Source organism: Theobroma cacao, chromosome 6, assembly GCF_053813885.1.
Source record: "Theobroma cacao isolate CCN51 chromosome 6, ASM5381388v1, whole genome shotgun sequence".
Classification (NCBI taxonomy): Eukaryota; Viridiplantae; Streptophyta; class Magnoliopsida; order Malvales; family Malvaceae; genus Theobroma; species Theobroma cacao.
The window spans coordinates 2050631-2076522 of record NC_142644.1 but is presented as its reverse complement, the minus strand read 5'-3'; the positions used below and the strand labels follow the sequence as shown (position 1 = coordinate 2076522).

The 25892-nt window shown below is 35.0% G+C and overlaps 2 protein-coding genes and 1 pseudogene across 4 annotated transcripts; 1 reads left to right on the top strand and 2 right to left on the bottom strand.

The window, feature by feature from the left end:
• Window positions 1-1171: 1171 nt before the first annotated feature.
• Window positions 1172-5109, top strand: LOC18595254 (G-type lectin S-receptor-like serine/threonine-protein kinase SD2-5 pseudogene; annotated as a pseudogene). Its single transcript, XR_016027108.1, has 2 exons — window positions 1172-1931; window positions 2371-5109. The product of XR_016027108.1 is annotated as a G-type lectin S-receptor-like serine/threonine-protein kinase SD2-5 pseudogene (transcript).
• Window positions 5110-9283: 4174 nt separating this feature from the next.
• LOC18595252 (uncharacterized) lies at window positions 9284-11301 on the bottom strand. The gene is made up of 3 exons (XM_018123735.2): window positions 10506-11301; window positions 9933-10105; window positions 9284-9594 (listed from the first exon to the last, which is right to left on the bottom strand). The coding sequence occupies exons 1-3, from the start codon at window positions 11112-11114 to the stop codon at window positions 9429-9431; spliced, it is 948 nt and encodes a 315-aa protein (XP_017979224.1). The 5' UTR covers window positions 11115-11301; the 3' UTR covers window positions 9284-9428.
• Window positions 11302-12819: 1518 nt separating this feature from the next.
• On the bottom strand, window positions 12820-25237 carry LOC18595251 (uncharacterized). 2 transcript variants are annotated; one of them, XM_088807457.1, is made up of 3 exons: window positions 24969-25237; window positions 24109-24258; window positions 12820-13394 (listed from the first exon to the last, which is right to left on the bottom strand). In XM_088807457.1, exons 1-2 carry the CDS (start codon window positions 25192-25194, stop codon window positions 24113-24115), a joined length of 372 nt encoding a protein of 123 aa, XP_088663583.1. In that variant the 5' UTR covers window positions 25195-25237; the 3' UTR covers window positions 12820-13394; window positions 24109-24112. The 2 variants fall into 2 exon arrangements, with proteins under 2 accessions (XP_088663583.1, XP_017979226.1); XM_018123737.2 differs by lacking the exon at window positions 12820-13394 and having other exon boundaries at window positions 23890-24258; window positions 24969-25236.
• Window positions 25238-25892: the final 655 nt, after the last annotated feature.

Genomic DNA, 25892 nt, shown 5'->3' with positions numbered 1-25892 from the left:
TACGAGAATCGTAATTAATATGTTTCCTTTGTTTATCCTCAAATACGAATGCTTGAAATTAAAATAAAATTCCTTTTTTGTTTTTTTTCATCTAAACGTCATGCTGACGGCATGACTTCATTCGTACACAAATGGTTTCAATCAATCCTCTCCAAGATTAATCTCACACAACATATAAATTATAGCTTAAAGCTTAAACAAATGGTCTAAACATGTGTTTTTGCATTGCTTTTGGATAAAAACACTTTAATCATGAAATTATATTTAAGAGAAACACAGTGGGGGTTCACATTTATGTTTCGTGGTCATTAAGGTGGAAACGTAGATTTATGGTTTAAATGTGCTCACACTCCTTTAATATCTTAGTCATGTTTTCACTTGTCTGGGAAGAAAGTTTGGGAGTTGAATCGTCTCACAAAAGGACATTCCTACACCTTTCTTGGACCCTTCTCTAATAGCTACAGGTGGGAGGAGCAATTTACATATATATAAAAAAAAGAAATTTGAATTTTTTCTTTTTAAAAGAGATTATATACTATTTAATTAACCAAACATTCGAGTACAAGTGAAAGGAGTAGTTGTTTATGGAGCATAAACTCACCATTTAATTTTTTGTTTGTAAGATTATTTTTTTTAAGACCTTTCTAGAGCTTGAAGGTAACCATTTTTTGTCGTAATCAACGTGCTTTCATAAGGAAATTTTCTCCACCTGATAACTACTTAACAATAACATGATGAATCTCTTTGAAAGTTGATGGCTATACAAGTGCCATGGGAATAATTAAATTTTTAAAAATGGAGATGATGGATTTGATTCCTGGTAGATAGATTTTGCTTTCCTTTGTAAGGTGAATGGGGAATTAAAAAAAAAGAAAATAATGATTGCTTGATGAGGTTAATGGAGTGATGTTTATCGATTCTTTAATTAAGTGATAGTATATAAATATTATGTCGATGCATTTAATATATAATATAAATGAGTCGTTATATAATTTAGTTTAATGGAATGAAGAAAGGGCAATAGCCGCCTCTAGTGACAGGTCACTAACAAAAGCTCAGATTGGTTGTTAGCTCTTGACTTTATGTAACTGGATTTTGAGTTCAGACTACTTTTTCCTGTAGAAAATATGTCCCAACAAAGCATATTGTTTCTCAAATCCAAGAAGAACCCCCGAAGCAAGGTTGGTGGCTGTGTCTTGCAGTGGCATGTTGGGATGGGTTGTTTTCAATTTTTACGTTTACACCCAAAGATCTTTGTGAACTTCAATGATCAAAGGATCAGATCAGCTAGTTCAGGAAATAAATAATAAGGATATGGCAGAGCTAGAAATGTTTCTAAATTTCACTGGTCCAAAAGCAAAAATTTTGATTAATAGGGGGTTATGGAGGAACGGGGATTGACTCTGATGACCAACCTGCCAATGGGTGATGTAACACTTTCACCTAACAAAAGGATGCAGATGCTAAGAAGCCCCATCTTCTGATCTTCCCTTCTTCTCCACTCTCAGAGTTCACAACCACATGCCAAATGAAAGAATTTTTCTATTTATTAAAAAATAATTGAGGCAAAAAGACATCCCAATAAGAATATAATAAGTTGACAGTCAATAAAGGAAGAGATTTTACTACCGGCTCTGTCCCCCCCTGCCATCTCACTCTTCTCATCTCTACCCCCCAATTTCATACGGGAAACAGAAAATATGCTTGTATAGTTTCCATGTTGGGTTTTGCTTTCCAACTTCAAATCTTCTATCTTTTTAAGTCTACAAGAAGAAACCCAAGCACCCAACTTTGCCATACCAGCTGTTCTCGGACTGATCCAAAAAAATGAGGTTGGTCGTCTGTTGTTCCTGTCCTGGCTCATCTTTCCTTTCCTCTTCATCAGGCATCAAAGACTATTTGAAAGCTTTTATGGATTTCTAACCCTGCTGGTAAGTTGTTAGTACAGTGAAAACCCATCATTGGATCACTTACTATGCTATTTCATCTCTTTTTATTCTCAGAATGCTAATATAGTTTTGCTTTTGCTATTTGCTTTGCTTACATCGTTAGAGTGTTTGAATATCCGTACGTTTGTTCTTCCTTTAGCTAGTGTTGTCTACTGAATCGAAAGTGTCACACATCAAGCTCTTTAGCTTTTTTTCTCTTAAAATTTGTTATCCGTTTTCAGAATTGTAGATGTAAAGGGTTCCTGCTTTAACTAGGCAGCAAGCCCATTTTCCCACTATTACACTTCCATCTTGTAGGATATATACCCAATCCCAGAAAATCTTTCTTTTTTCTTTTTTTTTTTCTGTGTGTAGAGATCTTTTTAAGTTTTAACAATCTTCTGGTAGCTTGAGCAAAGTCTTCAAATATTTGTATTTACAGGAATTATGGGGTTGTTCAAAGCCAGAATCTTGTGCTTTTGTCTACTCCTTGCCTTCAAAGTCTGTATTGCTGTCGATCAACGTGTTGGCAAGATATATCCAGGATTCCGAGCATCTCAGATGCAATGGGTAGAACATGATGGCAGGTTCCTCTTATCCAAAAATAAAATATTTGGTTTTGGCTTCTATACCGGCCTGGATCCTCAAAGTTTTGTCCTGGTTATCATTCATCTTCAAACCTCCCAAGTTGTTTGGACTGCTAATAGAGGGGGCTTGTTGGTTGACAAATCTGATAAGTTTGTGTTTGATGATAATGGGAATGTTTATTTGGAAAGAAAAGATAAGGTTGCTTGGGCGACAAACACAACTGGGAAAAGGGCTACAGCGATGGAATTGCTGGACTCAGGTAACTTGGTACTTCATGGGGACAATGGAAGAACTCTTTGGCAGAGTTTTAGCTATCCCACCGATACCCTTTTATCTAACCAGGAGTTTGTGGAAGGAATGAGCCTTAAAAGTTTTCCCAGAAATTGTAAGAGTGACTATCTTGAATTTAAGTCTGGGGATTTGGTCTTGTACACGGGGTTTCAGACTCCACAAACCTATTGGTCCTTGTTAGACGAAATCCAGAAATTGAGTAAAAATTTCACTGGCAAGGTTCATTCTGCACGTTTAGTATTCAACTCATGGAATTTTTATGATCAAAATAAAGTCTTGCTATGGCAGTTTAACTTCTCTCAAAATTCTGATGTGAACGTGACATGGGCTGCCAAATTAGGAGCAGATGGAGCAATTGTGTTCTATAATCTTCGTCGGAGTAGAGTGATTGCTGAGGCAACAAAGATACCACAAAATCCCTGCGACATTCCTGATTATTGTCCCCCGTTGATGGTGTGCTATTTTGAAACTGTGTGTCAATGTCCTAAACATCTTCGTGTCCAAAACGACTGCAGACAACCAGTTGTCTCACACTGTGGTTCAGTAGATCTACTCTATGTTGGTCAGAGGCTCGATTATTCTGTGCTTCAGTTTGTCAAACCCTATTTGAATTCCGATATAGATGCTTGCAAGAAAGCTTGCCTTGGAAACTGCTCTTGTGCTGCACTGTTCTTTGAAAACAGTACTGGGAAGTGCTTTTTGTTTGACCACATAGCAGGTCTGAAGCGTGCTGAGCTGGGTTCTAGTGGTTTTGTTTCATATGTGAAGGTCTCAAAGAATGAAAATGGTGCCAATAATAGGCATGTTATAATTATTGTGATAATAGTAGTAGCAACAATCCTGGTTATTGCTGGTCTACTTTATGTGGGATTCTGTTATTACCGCAAACAGAAGCAATTGCTGGAATGTGCTCAAGAAAACTTGGAGGAGGATAATTTCCTGGACAGTTTTTCAGGGATGCCTGTTCGTTATTCTTATGGTGAACTTTGTAAGGCAACTAAAGACTTCTCTACAAAGGTTGGCCAAGGAGGATTTGGCTCAGTCTACCGAGGTGTCATGCCAGATGGCACTCCATTGGCTGTTAAAAAATTGGAGGGAATAGGACAAGGAAAAAAGGAGTTCAGAGCTGAAGTCAGAATCATTGGAAGTATCCATCATGTGCACCTGGTCAAGCTCAAAGGCTTCTGCTCTGAGGGTGTTCACCGGCTTCTTGTTTATGAGTTCATGGGCAAAGGATCTCTAGATAAATGGATATTCAAGAACAGTGAAGAAAGTAATATTTTGGATTGGGATACAAGATTCAATATTGCACTGGGTACAGCAAAGGGATTGGCTTATCTCCATGAGGAATGTGAATTGAAGATCGTGCACTGTGACATAAAACCTGAAAATGTTCTTCTTGATGATCATTTCAATGCCAAAGTTTCAGATTTTGGCTTGGCTAAGCTTATGAGCCGTGAAGAAAGCCTGGTATATACAACACTAAGAGGTACAAGGGGATACCTTGCACCAGAGTGGATCACCAACAACCCTATATCAGAGAAGAGTGATGTATACAGCTATGGTATGGTCTTGCTTGAGATCATCGGGGGTAGGAAGAGTTATGATCCTGGGGAAATTTCTGAGAAAGCTTATTTACCTGCTTTTGCCTTCAAGACGTTGGAAGAAGGAAATCTGAAAGAAATCCTTGATCCTAAGCTAGATGTTAATGGAAATGATGAAAGGTTTGTCACTGCGATAAAAGTTGCATTATGGTGTATACAAGAAGAAATGCGTTTAAGACCACCAATGACTAAAGTAGTTCAGATGCTTGAAGGTCTCTGTGATGTACCACAGCCCCCACTCTCCTCGCTTCCAGGTGTTCGGGCTTACTCAGGTTGTCTTAAGTGGAGCAGTGACGGGTGTTCTTCGTCAGGACAAACAGAGTACAATAGTGATGCATATTTGTCTGACGTTCGACTATCAGGTCCACGGTGAATGAAGCCATTATTGTAGTTGGAGATGTATCTACAAAGTACAACTCTTTAAAGTGTAAAAGATTCCAGTTTTGGCTCCAATTCATTGATTATTAGGCTTGAAATGCCCAGGTTCTTATGACTTTATAATTGTACATGTTCTCTTCAGTATGCATGTTAAGTCCAAGAGTTGCTCTGCTTTCTAAATAGTTTTCCTTCTTGTAAAGCTTTATACTTAAATGTCATGGCAATTTTTGTTTGGATTCTTCAAGATCCTGTGCATAATGGAACTAGAATTCATTGGATTGAATATATATATGAAGCTGGAGCATAGATCTGAGTTAAAATCTTTCAAGTTTTTGCATAGTGCTTATTCTGGACTTATATTTCCTTCTCTCCCAGCCCAGCATCAAGTTTAAATCATGTGATTTTCAAAAGTCTATACTTTACACTAAAGTTACTAGTAATGACTGACTTGATTTCTTAAATGTGTTTAATAAATCAAAGCGCATTCTCATCCAATCGAGACTTGCTTGGCCTTTAAGTAACGATCCTGACAAGGGCCTCGAACATTTAGCTTAGTGATTGATGCATAATCCTCTTGTTTAAAAAACAGAGATCAAACTTCCTTTCCTCTAAACAAAAAAAACAAGAGTATTGATCCTGGCAACTGATGGGATATTCTAAACAATGAGCTAATGTAATGTTAAACAATAATTCTCTGGGAAATCAGAGATTGGGGTTGTGAAAAGACTATAATTCTCTTCTGCTGTTAATGTTAAACAATGAATTCTATTGAAGATTGCAGGCAGAAATTGTGTACAAGCATGTTAAGGTGATGAAGGTGAAATGCAAGAATGAACTCCTTACTCTTTTGTGGAGTTAATAACAGCATGAGGTTTGGAGAACTCCTCATCCAATGCCAAAACTGATACTGCATCCTCAGCGAGGGTGACGAGTCATTGATCTTGAATTCATGTTCTTTATCAAGATTCTTTCTCCGATGTCCATTGTAGTTTTTCACCTATCTCTTGTATCAGACCTGATTATATAGGGTTTGGGTTTGGATATTTTTTTATTTGGATTTAGGATGAGTCCGGGTAAGAATTTTAGTACTTGTCACAAGTTCGGGTAAAGTACAAATATCAACCTTTGGATACAAAACACCTGAACTTGATTATATAAATATTTAGACAATATTAGGTACTCGATATCCTAAACCCTGATTTTATATATATTAATTTGTTAATTACTTTCAATAGTAATTAAATTATTAATAAATTGAATATTTTAGATATGAAATTTAATTTCTTTCTTCTTTGGGTTTGAGTTTGGATTACTTAATTGGATTTCTATGAACAAATTAAAAAAAAATTGACTTGTTTATTTAAGTAATTAACCAATGTGAGATTTAAGTGGTCGTATGAGTTGCATTTTCAAATTTTGTCTGAATAATTATAAAATTTGTATACACTATCATTTAATGGAGTTCGAGATTGTAGATGTCCAATTTTGGTTAATTATTATTTACAGTATTCTTGACAAGAAAATTATGTTTAAGGGTGTTTCAAGCGCAGAAACACCAAGAGCGTTCCAAGTGCAGAAGCGCCCAAAGGTGTTCCAAGCGCTGAAGCACGTGTTCCAAGCGTGGAAACGCCCAAGGAGAAGTGCCTAAGGAGTTCCAAGCGCGGAAGCACCTAGGGAGTTTTAAGCGTGGAAGCGCTCAAAGTTGTTTAAAACGTGGAAGCGCCCAAGGGCGTTTCAAGCCCAGAAAAGCCCAAAGGTGTTCCAAGCGTTGAAGCGCGTTTCAAGCGCAGAAGTGCCCAAAGAGCGCTACAAGCACAGAAGCACACAGGAAAAAGCATAAAATAGCTATTTGTACGGAGAAGTGAAAGTAACTCAGAATAAGTGACAGGGTTCATGAGTTACCTTAACGTTTGGGATGTTTTAGAAAATTTGGCTTGGTGACTCAGATATGAAGATAGTTAAGAGGATTTCCTCTTAACCTTTCCTTGAAGTACATGTGCTTTACCCTTTTCTCTTTCCTTACTCCTTAAAAATACATGTGACGCACTTTCAAATGTTACTGCTCCATTTACCCAAAACTTACGCCCACTACTTAATTACGTGATCATTCTTTTAATATCCTGTAAACTGTTCTTTAACTGTTTTTCCATGACAAACACGTCCTTGCATGATTGAACGTGCTCTCCTAAACAACTCTTAAGAGAGCGTTCCTACTCAATATAAATATAAGAACTTAAAAGGTAAATGGGATCTTTTGGGGGAGACCCAGCAGAGATTACTCTAAAAAGCTCTCTCCAGATTCCTTCAAGCATTCTTTCTTTTCAGCTTTTCTCATTCGCCATTATCCGCCACCTCTTCCATCTTTTCTCATCTTTCACCACCTGTCACCCAAAGCACTTCAAGGACTGCTCCAGTCTTCCTCTCTACTGCCTTTAGCGCATCCCTATTCACTCATTGCAGTACGTCCTCTTTCCCTAACCAAAAGAACCCTCTACAGAAACAAAGTATCTCAAAGTTGCTCACAATTATTTAAGCCAGTTACTTCATTCGGGTCCTGGCATTGTTAGAATAGGTAATAATTGCAATGTTTTCTGTCTCTTTTGATTAAGAGAGAGGCAATATTACATGAGAGATTCCTTTCAAGATGGAAATAAAAATGTTCTGTGTGACTATGATATCCAACCAACTCTTGTACTAATAATCCACTCAAAGACCTGTTCTTCCCTTGACAATTTTAGCCAATCGACCCTTCTTTTTTCCTGTTCAAGGTAAAAGTTTCTGGCCCTCCTGTTGGAAACCCTCTACAAACTTGGACTCACTCTGTACAAAGAAGAACAAATTGAACAATAAATGTTGGATAAGTTTCCAATGGGAAAGACTGTTGCTATGGTCATTTTGATACCCTAGGCCAGTTTAGTCCTGGTGGAGAGGTTTTATTTTCCCAATTTGACAGCAATATTTCACATTCAAGTGGGAGAGAAAATGGTTAATATACATAGTTGACAAGTTGGACTCTAGCTATACTTTTCTCCTGGCATGCAAGAGCAATAGTTCTTTCTTTTGGCCTGATCTGAAGCCAATAGCATATTAGATACATCTAAAAGAGCTGATAAACATCTGTAATACTGCAATATTAGATGGATCTTATTTAACATTTTTCTTGTTCTGGCCAATTCCCCTGGTACAATTCAATTGTTTCTTTGTTACAGAGAAGAAACCAATTTAACTTTCCCATGTGGAGATAAGGCATGATGATGGTCAGTCCCACCAATGGAGCCAATCTTGTAATCTGGAAAAACCAATTGCACAACAGATAAAAGGTAGTGTGATAAGATGGGTCCAAACTTTTAGATGATTCCAAGCATTGCAACAACCACTGTGAGGCACTGTTGAATCATGACATATTTGCCTCTGTTGCTCCATACTGAATAATAACTACAGACTGTGCCAAGGGACTAAAAGAAATATGATATATTAATGTATGTTATCAGCTTATCACTGCAATCTATGAAAGAGCTGGTCATCCATGTAAAGAGCAAAAGATAGAAAATAGATACCAGACATACAAGCCCCAAGCTAGGCAAGAATATCTCTCAAAAGGAGTTTTGATAGGAGCCCACTTACCTGACCTCCCCTGTTTTTTTCCTTTCTTCTTCTAGATATCATGCAGGATGATGTTAATCAAGATGCTAGGCATGTGCTATGTTATAATTTGGCTGAATGACTTGACATCTTGTGTATCCTAAGGTAGGTGGTACTGCCCAATCAATGGTCTTTGGGTCTCTTCCTCTAGTTTGAAAGTAATGAATTTCCCGGTATCCAGATTGAACCAGGAAACATGAGACGAGGAATCAAGGGTCTGAGAAGAACAACCCCAAATTGTGTAATTCATGTGGTAAGCTGAAACTTTTAGTATCAAACTAAAATACAGAAGGCAGAAACAAGTATATCATTCAAGATAAGCACTGTTTTTTGTGCTAAAGATGGCTGAAAAAAACTCTCTTAACCAAGTAAATCTTTGAGGTTACTACATAATGCTGAAAAGATTATTCATGAAAACACTTTAAGTGACATTCTTCTCTGGGCTGCAATTTAGCAATCGATGACTAAGAGTATGATCTATTCATAGTGAAATAAAAATTGACAACAAGCTAGTAGAGATACTTGTGCATAAAATATTTGTCATTCAGATCAACCATTACCCCTTTCCCCTATAGTTGGTTTGGAGGAAATCACCGTCTAATTTACACAAATTCTTCTTGTTTTGCATCCTTCTTGGTTTGAAATTAAATACCCAATCTGACCTTAAACTCAAACAGGAGTTACTCTGATCCATCATTTTCCCTTTCTCAACTAAACATATCCTTTTCAACTTTTTCTAAGTACAACATATGGGAAAGTAACACAAAAGACATCAAAAAGATCATTTCTTGTGCCTTGAGGAATACAGATACTCAACAAGCTCATAGCCTCATATTTCCAGAAAATATCCTCTTTTCACTAATACAAAAGTATACTTTTATTGTTTTTTTAGGCAGAACTATTCTTGCAAGATACAGTCGGGAAAAGAACAAAGATATCCGCATCTACTTCATTCTCTAGCTAACCTACTAAGTCAAAGCTTTTGTACATACATAAGTTAGGAAGCTGCAGTTATGGGAGGGTTGTGAGGAGGTCGAAGGAAGAAATCTGGATGAGATATACTGCTGTGCTCAGTTTCTTGTCTGCTCTGGTCATGCTCTTCTTCTTCCTCTTCTAGTTCTTCAGCATCCCAAAGAAATTTTGCATATGAAGCCAGGACAAAACTGCAGACAAAATTGAGGATCACACATTAAGTTTCAGCTGTATATAAGTGATTCTGAGTTCTAACAAATGAAATTAGAGCTGGTACAGATTAACTATAAAGACTTCTTTGTTGCGAAACATGGTTGATTTTACAAAATCCAGGAAAATTTATGACTAAGTTATAGATTCAAGGAATCCATCAAGGTAAACTTAGTAAAATTTCAGGCAACACATCAGTTTGATAAAAACAATTGGTTGTTTGATACAGAACAAAACTAGATACAACAAATGTAGCCATAAAAGTTAAACCTTTATTTGAACGCAAAGAATGTTGATAAGTTAGCACTTGGTATTTTACCAGTCATCCGGGGCAGTTTTAACAGCTCGATCAAAGTAACTTTTGGCTCTATGAGCATCCTTTTGGTTTTGCCAAATTAGATCAGCATAGAGAGACAAAACATTCCCATCATCTGGATTCATCAGAATTGCTCTTCCGCAGTACTCCTCTGCTTTCGCAAAATCTCCTCTAATCTGTGAACAAACAAAAGATCAATCAGTTATGTTCTAACTAAATCAAAAGAGAAAATAAATTGATCAGATTAGTCCTCTTCAGAGTAGTTTTCCATGCCTACCAGGAACTAGAAAAATCGATGCAAAAATATAATGTAACAGGTGAAATTTTACCAGATAAAGGAAAGGTCAAAAGGTTTCCTTATGTAAGGAAGCAATATAAAATAGTTACATTAGGTTAAATTGAGTGGCAAACATTAAACGTTGTGAAACATTAGACTTTTCACTGCCTCAGCAATGACAGAATTATCATCTCTTTCCCTTCCTCCAGTACTTCTACACCAATAGAGAATTGCAAAAAGTAGCTAACAGTTCTAAAAATAGCAAGCTAACTATCTTGTCTTAAGAGTTTATTACTCACCTCTTTTAAAAACTTGGCATAATTCCCAAGCAAAAGCGGATTGCCAGGATTTGCTTCAATCATCTTCTGATAGTAGACATCAGTGCTATCACTCCCATGATTATTGCTCTCAAAGCACCCTGAGACACCGCCATCATCTCCAGCGTCTGACCCTCCTCCTCTTCCACCACCACCACAGATTTTACCACCATCATTTCCTGCTCCACCACCCATCACTGGTGTCTGCATCACAATACTGTCTTCGCCATCTTCATCCACTATTTTTTCTCCCAACCCAGAACTTGAAAACAGTCTTCGGATTGAGCAAGAGTTGGGTTTTGACTCTTTGACTTGATCACTTTCTTGCTTTGCATGTTTGTCAACAGAGTGAGATGTTGGTATTATGGCTTTGTCCTTCTTTTTTCTTGGTTTCGGTGTACCATTTTGGATACTGATATCAGCCAAGGTTTGTGTTAGTTTTTGCTTGTGGTCATCTAAGGGAGAAGGAGAGTAGACTGATCTGTTTCTTTGGAGATTTGGAAAGTCTGGCTCTGGTGATGAACAGTCTTTCGAGTGAGGTAACCACGAGTTTAAGATTGGTGTTGATGAGCTTCTCAGCAGCATTTTCATATGTTTTTTAGAATCACAAGTCCAACTAACCAAAAGAACAGAACAGAAGTAAAGAAAATCTGTGCAGAAAGTAAAGAAGGTAAGAGTTTTGTAGCAGATTGAAAAATTATACTTGTAGAAGTATCGGTTTCAAAAAGAGAACCTTTTGACAGGGAGGTCAGAGGACGAAGAAACTCCCCCACTAGAAGCAGTAATGAGCTAAATGGGGATTTAAAGAAGAGCAAAGAAAACTTCCAATGAATGAATCTGGCCCGTCGGATAAGCTTAATTCATAAACGACAAAGATCCCAACAAGGGCATACATAGTTTTGGGTGTGTTGGATTCACCACAAAAGTCCACGGATGCAATTGGCATCGGCACTTGTAAGCTTAAAGGCCTCTAAGGCAGAGACACATGGACGGTCCTGGATCCATTGTGGCACCGATAGCAATGGCATCAGCAGCAGCAGCAGACGCATTGTCATCTTAGCCTTTGCCTACGTTTTCCACCAAACCAACATTGACGCGTGCTTTGCTTTGGAGAGAGAACGAGACACAGAGAGAGTGGTGACACCATTTTTTTAACTTGTTTCGAGGGGACTGTCACTCACCGCTGAACATTAATGCAGCCAAAATGCCAAGATTAAGAAGGGAAATGAAATAAAGGAGATGTGCATTGATGCAACCTTCCAATCAATGGCATCGTTATTATTATTATAATTAATACAAAGTGATATCCTCACCGTCTACCTTCATTCTTTTGTTGAGTTCACTTTCTCACGATAGACAGGTGAAGGCAAGTGTACCCTCCTCTTTCGTCTTCTGATCCAACTTAAATCAATTCATCACGGAAAAGACGTAGTTATATTATAAGATCAAGATACCCATTTAATAAATTAGAGATATTTTTAATAATTAAATATTTTTTTAGATCCTACAATAATATTATGTTGGATATTAAAACAATTATCCAATATCAAACCAAATTGATTATAAACAAAGGGAGACTCTGATTCAATTATTCGTGCAGATACCTAAGACGTTAAAAATTTTTTTATCACCATTGTAATATCAACCATTCATTAATAGATAGACTGAAAAAAAAAATCAAAGTCTTAAAACTTTATAATATGGCATTTGATCAAGTTGTAGCGTTAATCAAAATGGTTTTTATATTAGTATACTTAACTTTCTAAGTGTTCAAATATACACCACTTTCTTGATTGCATTTTGATCTTCTAATCTATTCAACAAAATTTCGATCCTTGTCTGTTTCCTCATATTCTTAAAGGGTGGATGTCAATGGAAGAGTCGAAATTTACCATGTCAACCACTGTTTTTAACCAAACCTTATAGTTTTGGTACTGAAAGCCATTTTCCCCACAATACTTGTTATATTTTGTCACTAAAGCTATTTCACCATAACTTCAATGCTAAACTACCCAAATCTACAGCATTCTCTTTATCTTTTACCTTTTTTTTCTGGGTGCTATTACAAGCAAAACACAAACCGACAATAGATATTTTTGCTGGTTCTCTTCAAGGGTTTTCTGCAAACTTCAATAAGGCCAAAAATGTCCCAGATTAAATTTTAATTAAGTCAATTCAATGTCTTGTTCAGTAGAACAGGGTTGAAGCCTTACTGCCTATACCTTCAAGGCAAATTGAAGCCACAAATTAATTTTGGACATCATACTGGCTCTTCACTGTCATTTTCTTCACAATATTATTTTTGGACATCAGGCTGTTTTGACAACAAAAGAAAAATCTAAACATCTCATGGTCTCCACACTCCTTGCTCTTCCAAAAGCAAGGAGAAAAGGAAGTGAAATTCAAGCCTGTTTTTCGATATAGCTATAGTCTACTACAGAAAGTCGTTTATAAGCTTTCTATGGAAAAGTTCAGTTTTCAGATTCTTAAGTCAGTCCAAAGTCCAAACACCATTGATCTATAGACCAGATTCTTTGGTCAGCTAAAGTATCTGAATTGGCGACGTAACTTTGCAGAACCTAGTTTCACGCCTCTAGTTTTGAGGAAATGAAACAAATTCAAGTGATCTTACCTCTTTGAACCAAAAGGTGGAGATGAGAAAGAAGTCTCAGCCAAAGTTGATTTTTTTTCTCAATATCTGACTGGAGCAAAAGATTTGCTTTTTTTTTTTTTTCAAACCAAAGCTGAAAATCGTCTATTACTCCAGGACCACCTAATAATCACAATTCAACGAACTGACACCACCCCAACAATTCTCTGATTGAACATGAAACAAACATCAATTCTCTGAAATTGACGACGGCCCACCTCCTACCAATAATTGAATCTAATTAATTGTATGAGTATCTCGTCCGATGTACAAAAATGTTGCATAAATAAAATTTTCTTATCCAAAAGTACAAAACTTATTTGGCCCGATTAAAACTACACTAAATGCACATTTGGTACAGGGAATAGTTGTCTATTCCCATGTGTTTGCTTTACCTCTGTTTGGTAAGCAATGTCACAGGGAATAGTTATTATCTAGTAATAAATATTCTTTATGACAAGAGAAAAACTCAGGCTTAACTACATCCAAGCTTCTTCATGGATTTTGCTATTCCATGACTGAAAGGATATTCTTAAAATATGATAAAACTAAAATGCTCCTCATAACTTAAAAATATTACAATCCTAGACTTATAAATATTTTTTTTTTCATTTTCCCTTATTCTTTCTCTCTTCTCACGTTCTTTCCTCTCTCATTCTCTCCCTAACTTGCATTCATCACCGGAGATAATGTTGGCGGCAGCGACGACGATGGTTTCACGATCGCATATGGTTGAAAAGCGTCAATCTAGTCCTTTTCGACAAGATTCAACCGAGATCTAGCCAGATCTGACCACGAAAAGCACCTGATCTAGTGCTTCTCGACCAGATCCCGTGACTGGATCTGGCACTCCACGACCAAATCCAGTCGCGGGAAGCATCGATCTGGCACTCTAGTGGCTAGATCCGATCATATGGTGTACCAGATCGACGTTTCATTAGACCAATCACCTTTCCGGTGGCTGGCCCATGGAGAAAAAGAAAGGAAAAAATAAAAAAAATTATTTATAAATTTTAAAATATTAATATTTATATATTTTTTAAATATTATTAATATTAATATGATTAAAATATTATAATATAAATATTTTAAAATATTAATGTTTTACTTATTAAATTATTAATATATTAAAATTTTAATGATATTAAATAAAAAATAAAAAATTATTAATATTTTAATTAAATTATAAATTATTAATATTTAAAAATAAAATAAAAATAAATAATTATATATATAATAAAAAATATTTTTATCTTTTTATTTCTTTTTTATTTCAAAGTTATTGTTACCAACCAAACACTGCAATAAGTCATAATAATTATTTATACTCTATTCCATTCGTCATACCAAATTATATAATATATATTCTATTCTATTCTCATCTCATTCTATTTTTACGTAATAATTATTCTATTCTATTCTTATTTATTCCGTGAATCAAACATGCTATAAAAATATGTTGAAATACAGATTTTTGAAAAGTATTGTTAGAATTAATACTATTTGCAAAATGAAGAAATTTTTTTGTTCATTTAAAATTTTATTACAGAAGCCTATCAACTTCTTGTCGTCGTTCTTTTCAACTTTAATTTGGAGTTCCAAATATTAGCCTCCAGAAACTTTCTCCATCTTCACAGAAACTAAAATGGAAAAACTATTCTTCCAAACTCGAGGTAGCCCATACCTAGTTTTCTAGAATAGAGAAGCTACTCAAGAAGTTGGGCCATAAGAACTTATTAGCAACCATACTCCAATATTATGCAAGAAAGACAACAAAGTATATCAATTCAAAAACTGGGTTAGATATATACTACATTTTCCTATTATACTAATGGGCATTAATCAATACTAGATATTGTCGTAACATGCGGATCCGAGAACCCAATCACTAGATGTGAAAAAAATTAAGAGTTGCCACAATCTTTTTCTAAGTGTGATTGGTCACCTATTGACTTAATTATAATAAACGAGATCTTAAATTAATTTTAAGTTTGTCGAGAGAACATTAAACTGGTTTATGATTTTTAGGATTAGGTTCGAGAGTACAGTTACGTCCGGAGAAGAATTAGCACCCCATGACATCCATTCCACGAATGATATCATTTAATTATAGATTATCCTATCGAAGCCCTAATTCTTAAATTTATTATGTTTCTTTAGTTATTATTCATTTGTTTTATTTTTTATTTTATTAAAATATTTTATTTGACCTTACGAGTGTGAGGTGTACATGATGCATTCGTGAAATGTATGGCATAAAATTCAAATAATGTCAGACGAAAAACTTTTTATTGAGGATATTTCCTAGATTCGCCCATCATACTAGTGAGATCCGAAATATTCTCTCACCTAGAGAATTATCCAGGAAACTTATCTTTGCAAATTTGATGAATAAATCCCATCCTCGGAGTTATCGTATGTGTTTTAGCAAAAATAATATTTTCGTGAATGCAGACCTATTACGAGCAAAAGCCTTTTTATTAAAGATATTCTCTGAGTCTTCCCGTCGTACTGGTGGGACTTAGAGATATCTTTTCACCTAGGAAACTTTTCGAAGAAAACTCGCCTTGGCAAGATCCTTCGGAAACTCCCATCATCGGGACTTATACTCGTTTATATAAATATCTACATGCCATGACATTTACAATGCAATAGTGATGTGTGATATGCTCATGAAATTTTTTTTTTTTCTAAGTCCTCTTATATCTTCTTTGTTATTTCTTTAAAATTTTCCTTTTTTATCGTTTCTTGTTATAAATATGTATATTATGAATTATATATTTTTCTATGTTATTTAGATGTATATCTATTTTACTATATAAATTTTCTTTTTACTCAAACTCTATAGTCTTTAAGCAAGATATCCTATTTCATAATTGTATATATTTTGATTCGACTTTTTCCTCTTTTTACTATCTATCCTATTCTGTTTTTATAACACTTATAAATTTATTATTATATATATTTTATATAACTAAATATTTAACTTTTATACTTTAAATGTATTAATCATTATGAATTTCCCATCATTGAGTATTTATTTATTTATATATTGTCATGAGTATTATATTTTTTTCAAAAGTTTATATTTATATTTTGACACCTTAAATGAATATATGACATTTGTTCTTTTATATTTATTATATTTATATTTATATATTGACTAATTTATTATATAATAATTTTTATTTATTAAAAATTAAGAATATCGAAATTTTAAAATTAAAACCCTCTTACCGTACTGGTGGAGTTTTAAAGTTCTAAGTCATGTCGAAGTACCAGTCATAGATTTCTTTGACCAAGTGACACGGAATATCAACCCAGCTCCCTTTATCTTAGTCGAGACCTTCAAATCGTTAAATTATTGTCGACGCAAAGGTGAAAGACGTCCTATCGAGTGTGCTCAGCTTCTCATTATATAGATCAAAAGTCACTTTGAGTGTAAAGTGAGTAAATTTTGAAAGCCTTTTTTATCTACAAGTTGTCCAACCTTTGAATTCTATGAGAGTGAATGGTCAGTTTGCAAGAGAAAGGAAGAGTGGATTGTCAAGCTTAGAAACTTGATTAAGTGTCGAGGTGACTTAGAGAGTCCCTTGGATGCCCAAAATGCAAGTAATGTATAAATACGGAGATAAGCCATGGGTACCACTAATGGGATCTTGGGGGTAATTAGTTACGTCCCGATAATGATACGAAGGCAATTTGGGTCCGAGCAATTTGTGCCCATGACTCACTGACTCAATCAATTAGAATTCGCATACGGGGAGCCAAGAACTTTGAAGAAAATCTAAGAAATTGTACAAGATTGGAAAAAGACAAGTAGAGTAGATCAAAGAAGATTGACCGATGAGATTACCACGAGATATCTAGCATGGCATGCTCAGAGGGTGAAGGATGTTATATATCCTCTAGAAAATGCATAGAAACTCCCAGTAAATCTAGAACTCAAAAATGTCCTCTTAGAGAGTGAATTGGTTAGGAAGAAACTCGAGAAAGAAATGGCAAAAATGAAACGAAAATATGAAGATGAGTTAGAGGAGGTGAAGAAAGAAACAAGAAGAAAATTACGAAGGACCATGGAAGAGCGAGATGAATGGAAAAACAAGTTCGAGGGATCCAATGCAACAAATTCTTCCTTGATGGCCAAAATTCAAGAGATTCAAAACATTAATGGTACTCTGCAAAACCAAATACAAAGGCAAAAGCAAACTATACAAAGGCTGAAGAATGACTATAATTTAATGGAGACCGCCATGGAAGGTTATAAAGGACAATATGAAGCTGTTAGGCGGGAATATTTTCAAATAAGAGAAAAAAGTAACTTGTGTGAACAAAATCTTCAAAGAAAGAAAGCTGAAATGAAAGGTATAATAAGGCAAATGAGAGAAACAACTTTCAAGGCAAGAGAAATGACGAACAAGACAGAAAAGCTTTGCCAAGAGATCTTTCCGAATGACGAGTTGAGTGAGCTACTGATCAATCATCTTAAGATGGTGCGAGATCAGTATGATAACGTTGGTTTTTCCTTTTGAAACGCAATGATGTCAATGTTTTGAACATGGATGTAATCAGATATTCAGTTTTATAGATACGGATTTCTTATGGTAATTGTTGTTGGATGGCCAATATTTTTCTTATTTTTCTTTTCAATACTTTTCACTTGTAGTACAATCACATGATTCATTTAATAAAGGCATATAATAATAATAATAATAATATGTATTTGTCAATATTTATTTAATCAAATAAAATTCTAACTTATGTAAATGAATGATTATAAAGAACAAAATTTTAAAAAATCAAATCCTTCACTGATACAACACGAGAGCCCACTCAAAGGTCATGGGAAACGAATACTCAGAAAGGATGGACAAAATTGAAAAGAAGTAAGAGGAAATCATGGGTCAATTAGCTAAGATTTTGAAATTAATATCAACTGATAAAGAAAAAAGAGTGATGGGGAGTTTCAGTACGCCAAAAGAGGTACAACCTTCAGAGGCCAATGCAAAGCCTACACATCCGTCAAGGTTTACTCCACCACCAGCAAGAAATGCTTCAGTCCCTATGTCACAAGTGAGTCCATATCCATTCTTCGGAATATCTTTACCTACGAGACCACCTCCGACCTATGTTCAACCAAGGTCGATTAGAGGGACGAGTCCTTCAGATCCTATCTTTGTGCCTGATTTGGATGATCCAAAAGAAGAAGAAAAACTTAAATTTGGTTTCGTTGAATCAAAAGATAACCCTGATACCCATCAGAAGTTCGACCTGTTGGAAGAAAGGTTACGTATGGTAGAAGGGATGAGTACGTACTGTTCCATGGACGCAATAGAACTTTGTCTTGTACTAGATGTGGTCATCCCTCCCAAATTCAAAATTCTAGATTTTGAAAAATATGATGATACCAAATGTCCGATCACGCATATCACTGTGTCGTAACGTGCAGGTCCGAGAACCCGACCACTAGACGCAAGTGAAAACTCTAAAAATTAGGAGTCACCACCAATTTTTTTTACTAGGTGCGATTGGCCACCTATTGACTCGATTCTAATCGATGAAGCTTTAAATTAATTTTAAGCCCACCGAAAAGAATCCTAAACTGGTCTACGTTTATCTAAATCTAAGTTCGGGAGTACAGTTACGCTCGGGAAAGGATTAGCACCCTTGAGACGCCCGTTCCATGAATGGTACCATTTTTAAATTATCCTATTAGGCTTTAATTTTTAATTTCACTATATTTTCTTAATTATTATTCTCTTATTTTACCTTCTATTTAACCTAAAATGGAATGCAAATGTGAGGCAAGATGAAATGCATGGCGTGAGATGAAAATATGTCGAACGAATAACCTTTTATCGAGGACATTCTCCCAAATTCGCCCATCATACTGGTGAGATCTGGGGTGTTCTCTCACCTAAGGAATTATTCGAGAAATTCGCCTTAGCAAATTCGACGAATATATCCCGTCATCGGGGTCACCGTACGTTTTTCTTTAAAAATAACGTTTTCGTGCATAATGAACCTAATTCGGGTAAAAGCTTTTTATTAAAGATATTTCTCGAGCCCTCCCATCATACTGGTGGGACCCGATGACATCTTTTCAACTAGAAAACTTTTCAAGGAATACCCGCCTTCTCAAGACCCTCGGAAGATCCCATCATTAAGGCTTAAACTCGAAAACAGAAATATTTATATGCAATGATATGCATGATGCAACATATATATATGTTATGCTAATGCAATTATCTATTTTTTCTCATTTATTATTATTTAATTATTATTTTTTATTATCATATTTTCTATTCTTATTCCTTATTATTATTTTTTCATACTTTACATTTTTTATTCTAAGTTCTTATATTTTCCTTTTATAATTAGATAAATTGTTTATAATTCCATGTTATTTTAGTGAACAAAATTTTATTTTTCTTTTACATAACATTTTATTAATCTATAGTTTATACCATTAGATATTTAATACTCAATTTTAAATTACTTATTGTTTTGGATTTTTTATTTATTTGTCTATTTATTTAATGTCATGTATATTACATTTTCACAAATTAATTATTTATTATATATTTGAATCATTTTTTTTATTTTTTTATATTTATTTTTTTATTTATTTAAAATTAAAATCTCGAAACTCCAAAATCGAGGCCCTCCCATCATATTGGTGGAGCCTTGATTAGAATTCCGAACCTAGGGAATATGGCTCGGGATTGTGACTTCTCGCATCTCAACCAATCATCCCATCATCGGTATTAAATTAATCAATTATTTTATTAATAATTATTTATCTTATCATATTTTCATTCCCTCTCTCTTTGTGCCCATTCTCATTCTTTTTCATTTATGAAGCTATCTTTTTAAATACTTTGACAATTGCACATTTTATTCTACTATATTTTCTATTTTTATCATTTTATTATTTTTTTCAAGTTCTTTTCCATTCATGATTTCCCCATATAGACTCTCTTAGTTAAGTGTATTATTATTATGTCTCACATTTCAACTCTTCCTACATTTTATATTTTCTCTTACCCATATTCTTAATCTAGTCATATATTTCCTTTTTTATGTGTATATTAAATAAATCCATTCATATCACTAAATGCTTACTTTTCCATGTACAATGTCCCGCTAAACCTATTTACTATATTATTAATTTTTAATTAAATGTTCATTTATTTTCCTACATATTTTTATTCTTGGATCTATTTTTATAACTAAATAATCTTTCTACCTAATTATGCTATTATTTATTTTCATATAATTGCACATATATTTTATATATTTTCTTATCTATTCCAATCTCTCTCTTTTTCTTCACATTTTTACATTTTTAAACATCTCTATTATTATTATTTTTTATTTACATATTTTTGTATTTTTTTATTTTTTATTATATTTTTTCCTAATATGTTTTAAAATTCATTCTACAACATTAATATACTTTATTTATATTATTTTACTACCCTTAACATAAAGCTACATAAAAAAAATTCTAACTTAAACAATCAACACAAATACTACAATCATAACCCAATAAATCAACGATCCAAAACTTACCCCAAAGCTTTAGCGTAACCCGGCTCAAGGTGAATCGGGCTGACCCGAAAAGCTTGTAAGCCTGCTTCAAGAATTCAGCTCCCTGGTGTCCAAAACGGTACCATTTCACATGCCCCAACTCTTAGCTATTTAAACTTAATTTTCTTCCTTTTTTCCCATTTTCTCCTTTTTGTCTCTCTCTCTCTCTCTCTAGGACCCAAATCCTCTCCCTTTTCTCTACCAAACTGCCAGCCAACCCCAAATCGGGCTCTCCCTCTACCGATCTCTTCCCACCTCCAGCCAATAGCCCACGCCGGACCTCCCTCTGCCGATCGCCTAGATCTGCTCTCCCTTTGCCCAAATCGAGCTCTCCCTCCACCGATCTCTTCCTTTGCCCAAATCGGGCTCTCCCTCTACCGATCTCTTCCTATCGCCGGCCACTAGCCCACGCCAGACCTCCCTCTGCCGACTGCTTAGATTTGCTCTCCCTTTGCCCAAATCGGGCTCTCCCTCCACCGATCTCTTCCTTTGCCCAAATCGAGCTCTCCCTCTACCGATCTCTTTCTATCGCTGACCTCTAGCCCACGTCAGACCTCCCTCTGTCAATTGCCTATTTTTTTATTTTTGGTATTTTTTGGTATTGTGGATAATTGTGGTTGCTAGAAAACTAGGAATCCTTTGATTTTGGTTGCTTAGGGATTTTTCTAGGGTTTTTTGGTTTGCAGGTTGTGGCCCCCTTGATTTTCTTGGCTCCGACTCTTTTATACTGGGTTGAAGGGAGCACGCTCCCACTACCCTGCCAGACGCGAATTTCTCGCGTCTAGTAAGGTGAGAGAGGTGCCTGGCAGGGTGCGTCCGCACCCTGCCAATCGTTCCCCACTCCCATTTTTCCTCTTTTTTTTTTCCTTTTTTTGTTTATTTTTCATTTATTTTTAATTAATATAATTTTATTATGATTTTTTTCTTTTTTTATAGTGTCTACACTATGTATTGCATGAGAATGGCTCCGTACGCACATGATGATAAGCCTTTGATACATTGCTTCCGAGACAGGCTCACGGATGCTATAGTAAAATGGTATGTCCGATTGGACCGAAACCGAATTCACACATGGAAAGACCTTGCACAGGCATTTGTAGCCTAATATAACCGAATTTGCCCCCTCCCAAAGTACCAAAGGAAGTTAGAGGTTTTTTGGGAAGATTAAATTACATAGCTCAGTTCATATCACAACTCACTTTCAAATGCGACCTAATTTTCAAGCTTCTTCGCAAGCATGATCCAAGAGAATGGAATGAGGAATGCCATATTGTTTTTGACAAGGTTAAGGAATATCTTCTAAATCCACCAATACTGATACCACTAGCAATTGGAAGACCTCTCATTCTATATCTGACAGTAAATGAAATATCCATGAGATATGTGTTGGGACAACACTATAAAACGGGCAAGAAAGAAATGGTTGTTTATTACTTGAGCAAAAAGTTCACCGATTATGAGTCCAAATATTCCCCGTTCAAAAAGATGTGTTGTCTATTAGCTTGGACAGCGCATCAACTCTAACAATACATGTTGTATCATACCACTTAGCTCATAGCAAAATTGGATCCTATTAAATACATTTTTGAAAAACCATCCTTATCAAGGAAAGTGGCAAGATGGCAAGTTTTGTTATCTGAATATGATATTGTATATGTGTCTCAAAAAGCTATCAAAAGAACTGCGATTGTTAATTTTTTAGCAGAAAGGGTAAAAGATGATTATGAGCCAATGAGGTTTGAGTTTCCGGATGAGGACCTGATGTCAATATGCCAAACAAGTGAAGAGGAATCTATGGAGAATGACAATTGGAAGATGTTTCTCGATGGGGCTTCAAATGGTTTAGGATATGGCATAAGGGCAGTATTGGTATCAGTAGAAGGAGATCATTATCCGATCATAGCCAAACTCAACTTTCACTGCACTAATAATGTGGCTGAATATGAAGCTTGTATCATGGCTCTTCAAGCAGCAATTGAGAGGAAGATTCGCAACTTAGGAGTGTACGAGGATTCTGCCTTGGTCATATACCAATAGCGAGGAGAATGGAAAACACGATATTCAAAGTTATTTCGGTACCAAAAATTTGTTACAAAGCTGATTGAAAATTTTGATGAGATCTACTTCACCCACTTACCTCGAGAAGAAAACCAAATAGCTAATGCACTAGCCACGTTGGCAGCAATGTTCAAAGTAGGTACTTATGTCAAGATTCAGCCCATCATGATAAACGGTGCCGTTTATTTAAGGAAGATGTTTTGGTTGGGTTAAGAAGGGTTTAAACGATGTCGTTTCAGATATCTGTCATTATGACAGTTAGTTAACCTGATACATTGGCATCTCTAAAGAGCTACCTAATGTGAATATGCAAAATCCCTCAAAAATTTACACTAACATACAATCCCACTTTGCTACACAAGGGAACAGGATTCTCATTTACCCTATCATAAAAGGCTCAAATGTCACAGTTCATGACCTTGATTGTCAATAATTTATCAAGCTAACATGTTCAGACAAACCGTGGGAATTAAAAACAAAATACAATTTGTTAAGGATTACACATCTTCAAAATAAAAAATCACTGTAGAAACATAGATTATTCCTCTTTGTTATCATAAAGAGGACCCCCAACATTGTCATGAAATGCCCTTATGTCATAATTCATGATCTCAATGGCCAATTATACAATAAATAGAAGAAACATAATCTCAATCATAATCTAATTGGTTAGCATATACACCACACACTCAAGGGCACAACAAGCATTATAAACATGCAATTTATGCATTCAATATGTGGCAGTAACAAGAAAATATCATATTTCTGAAAAAGGGCAATGTCTTATAACTAAAAGTTTAAGCATGTAACAAATTGCTCTTATGCTATCTAATTAGGTATAGCTACATAAGAGTAACTATCACTGGGAAATGTTTTACTCAGTAGACTACACCCACATCAACAAACCTTGGCTCTTTTCTGCCCCACAACCACAAAGAGAGAAAAAAAAAAAGAACAATTTTTGAAGCTCTTAATGACACATCACTTATTGTATGTTAATTCACAAAAAAAAACAGTTAGCAAGTCATGCTTACCCTATCCTTTATCTATTTTAATCCAACTATGTGGCATCTCACCTTTATTTTCTTCTTATAAGGTGAAAGAAATCATTGATTCACCAAGATGTTACACAAAAGTGTTTTTCTAACATAACTAAACCAATTGGAAATGAAAGAAAATAAAGTACATGCTCGATATCTATATTTGAGTTTCCTTCATGTATTTCTAGTACTACTCTATCTAAGTCTCATATATATATATATATATACAGAATCAAATTCTTACTAGGTTATCTTCTAAATCGAGATCCTTTGTCTGGTCTACCAGAATTATTCCGATCCCATGCAGAGGCCCAGAAGAACAGAGACATCCAGAAAAGAACAGCAAGGAAGATCTGTGCGCGATCTTGAAATCTAGATAACTTTCCAGCAAACCCTGTTAAAGGAAAAAGATTATAAGACACCAGAATGATCTTGAAATCTAAATAACTTTCCTGCAAACCCCGTTCAAGGAAAAAGATTATAAGACACCAGAACAAGCCGCATCCAAAGCAATTTCAAATGGAATTTTGACTTCAAATGAAAGGAGCAAACAAGAAAAAAGTTAAATCCCACTTTTGTTGTGTAATAACTTTTAACACACTTCTATTGTATCACCGCGTAGCAACAGAAATTTCTTATCAGTTGTTCTTATGCTCTGCAATTTACAGATGATGCCTAAAATTATGTACTAATACATAATTTTTTCAATAATTGCACTACTTGTTCAGTTTGGTGTTCATGTTTGAATAATAATAATAATATTCCACTTTTGAAGAAGCCAAATGTTACTCATAAATTGAATGTTACTCTGTTCTTTTTTTAATTATTTAACCCTAAAGAAAAGGACTACTCACTGATTACTATCTTAGATAAGATTCCCACTTTGCCTATGTTTCTCCCAATTTAGGAAATTTCACTCTCTTTGTCCTAAACTAAGCTCTAAATTTACATGATATATTTTCAATTTTCAAATTAAATTCAAAACAAAGACAAGCAACTTCAAATTTACAGAATTATTCATAAAAACAAATTAATCTAATTCAAAACGCATAAACATGATCACCAAAGAAGGAAACAAAAAGCAGATGAAAAGATGGTAGAAACCTGGGGGGCGAGGAGGGTCGGAGTCAGGCGAGGAAGCTGGGCCGGGGCCGGCGGAGTGGCAACGTGGCTGGCTCGTATTAGAACTGGAACGGAGGCGTACGGGGAGACACGGACGGTTGGGATGAAACGGGGAAACGATCAACGGTCGAAGTGAATCCGGATTGAAGCTTTTGGAGTTGAAATAAGTAAAAGAACTGCGGTGGGAGAACGCAGCGGCCATTTCCATTTCTGGCAGCTATTCCACCAAATCACAGAAAGGCAGAGACCTATATGATTTATATAGTGGTGGCCTTGGACCTTGGACTGTACGGCCCAATTTGGGTTTTGGATTCTATTTTCTTCTCTTTTTACAAAGTAGTATTGAATTTTAGTGATCATTAGATTTGATAATTCACGTTGTTGTCGTTTTCTAATTGTATCGTATTTAAGTAGTGTTAATAATCATATAGATAAATATAAATTTAATTAAATAAATTAGTATTTTAAATGTACATATAGATATGTTTAATATTATTAAAATATTTATTATATAAATCAAATTAAATTTTATATAATACGATACGAATATAACGTAATTAATTTGTTTAAACACATATCATAAACGTGTTAAACGAATTATGTTATATGAATCAACATAATAATGCTGTTAATTAAACAGATAAAACCTGTTTTACGCAAATTAAACAAGCTTAACTCATTTAAATTTTGAAAAATGATACTTCTTAAAAGAAAAAAAATACAAAACATGATAATCCTAAATTCAAATCCGTTTAATTCCATATCATTCTCATATTATGTATTATGTTAACAAGTTATATCTAAAATCATCAGGTCTTGGCATTTATTCAGAAAATGTGAAATTCGTCAATAACTTACCCACAAAGGTATTCGGTTAGTAATGGGTCCAATCCGTCAGTCGATTTC

Coding starts and splice junctions, on each gene's coding strand:
- LOC18595252 (XM_018123735.2), bottom strand. CDS start 11,114: ATGAAAATGCTGCTGAGAAGCTCATCAACACCAATCTTAAACTCGTGG. Junction 10,106..10,505: donor ATGCCAAGTTTTTAAAAGAG/GTGAGTAATAAA, acceptor GTTTGTTCACAG/ATTAGAGGAGATTTTGCGAA. Junction 9,595..9,932: donor AAAACTGCCCCGGATGACTG/GTAAAATACCAA, acceptor TTTTGTCTGCAG/TTTTGTCCTGGCTTCATATG.
- LOC18595251 (XM_088807457.1), bottom strand. CDS start 25,194: ATGGAAATGGCCGCTGCGTTCTCCCACCGCAGTTCTTTTACTTATTTC. Junction 24,259..24,968: donor CGACCCTCCTCGCCCCCCAG/GTTTCTACCATC, acceptor TTCCTTTAACAG/GGTTTGCTGGAAAGTTATCT.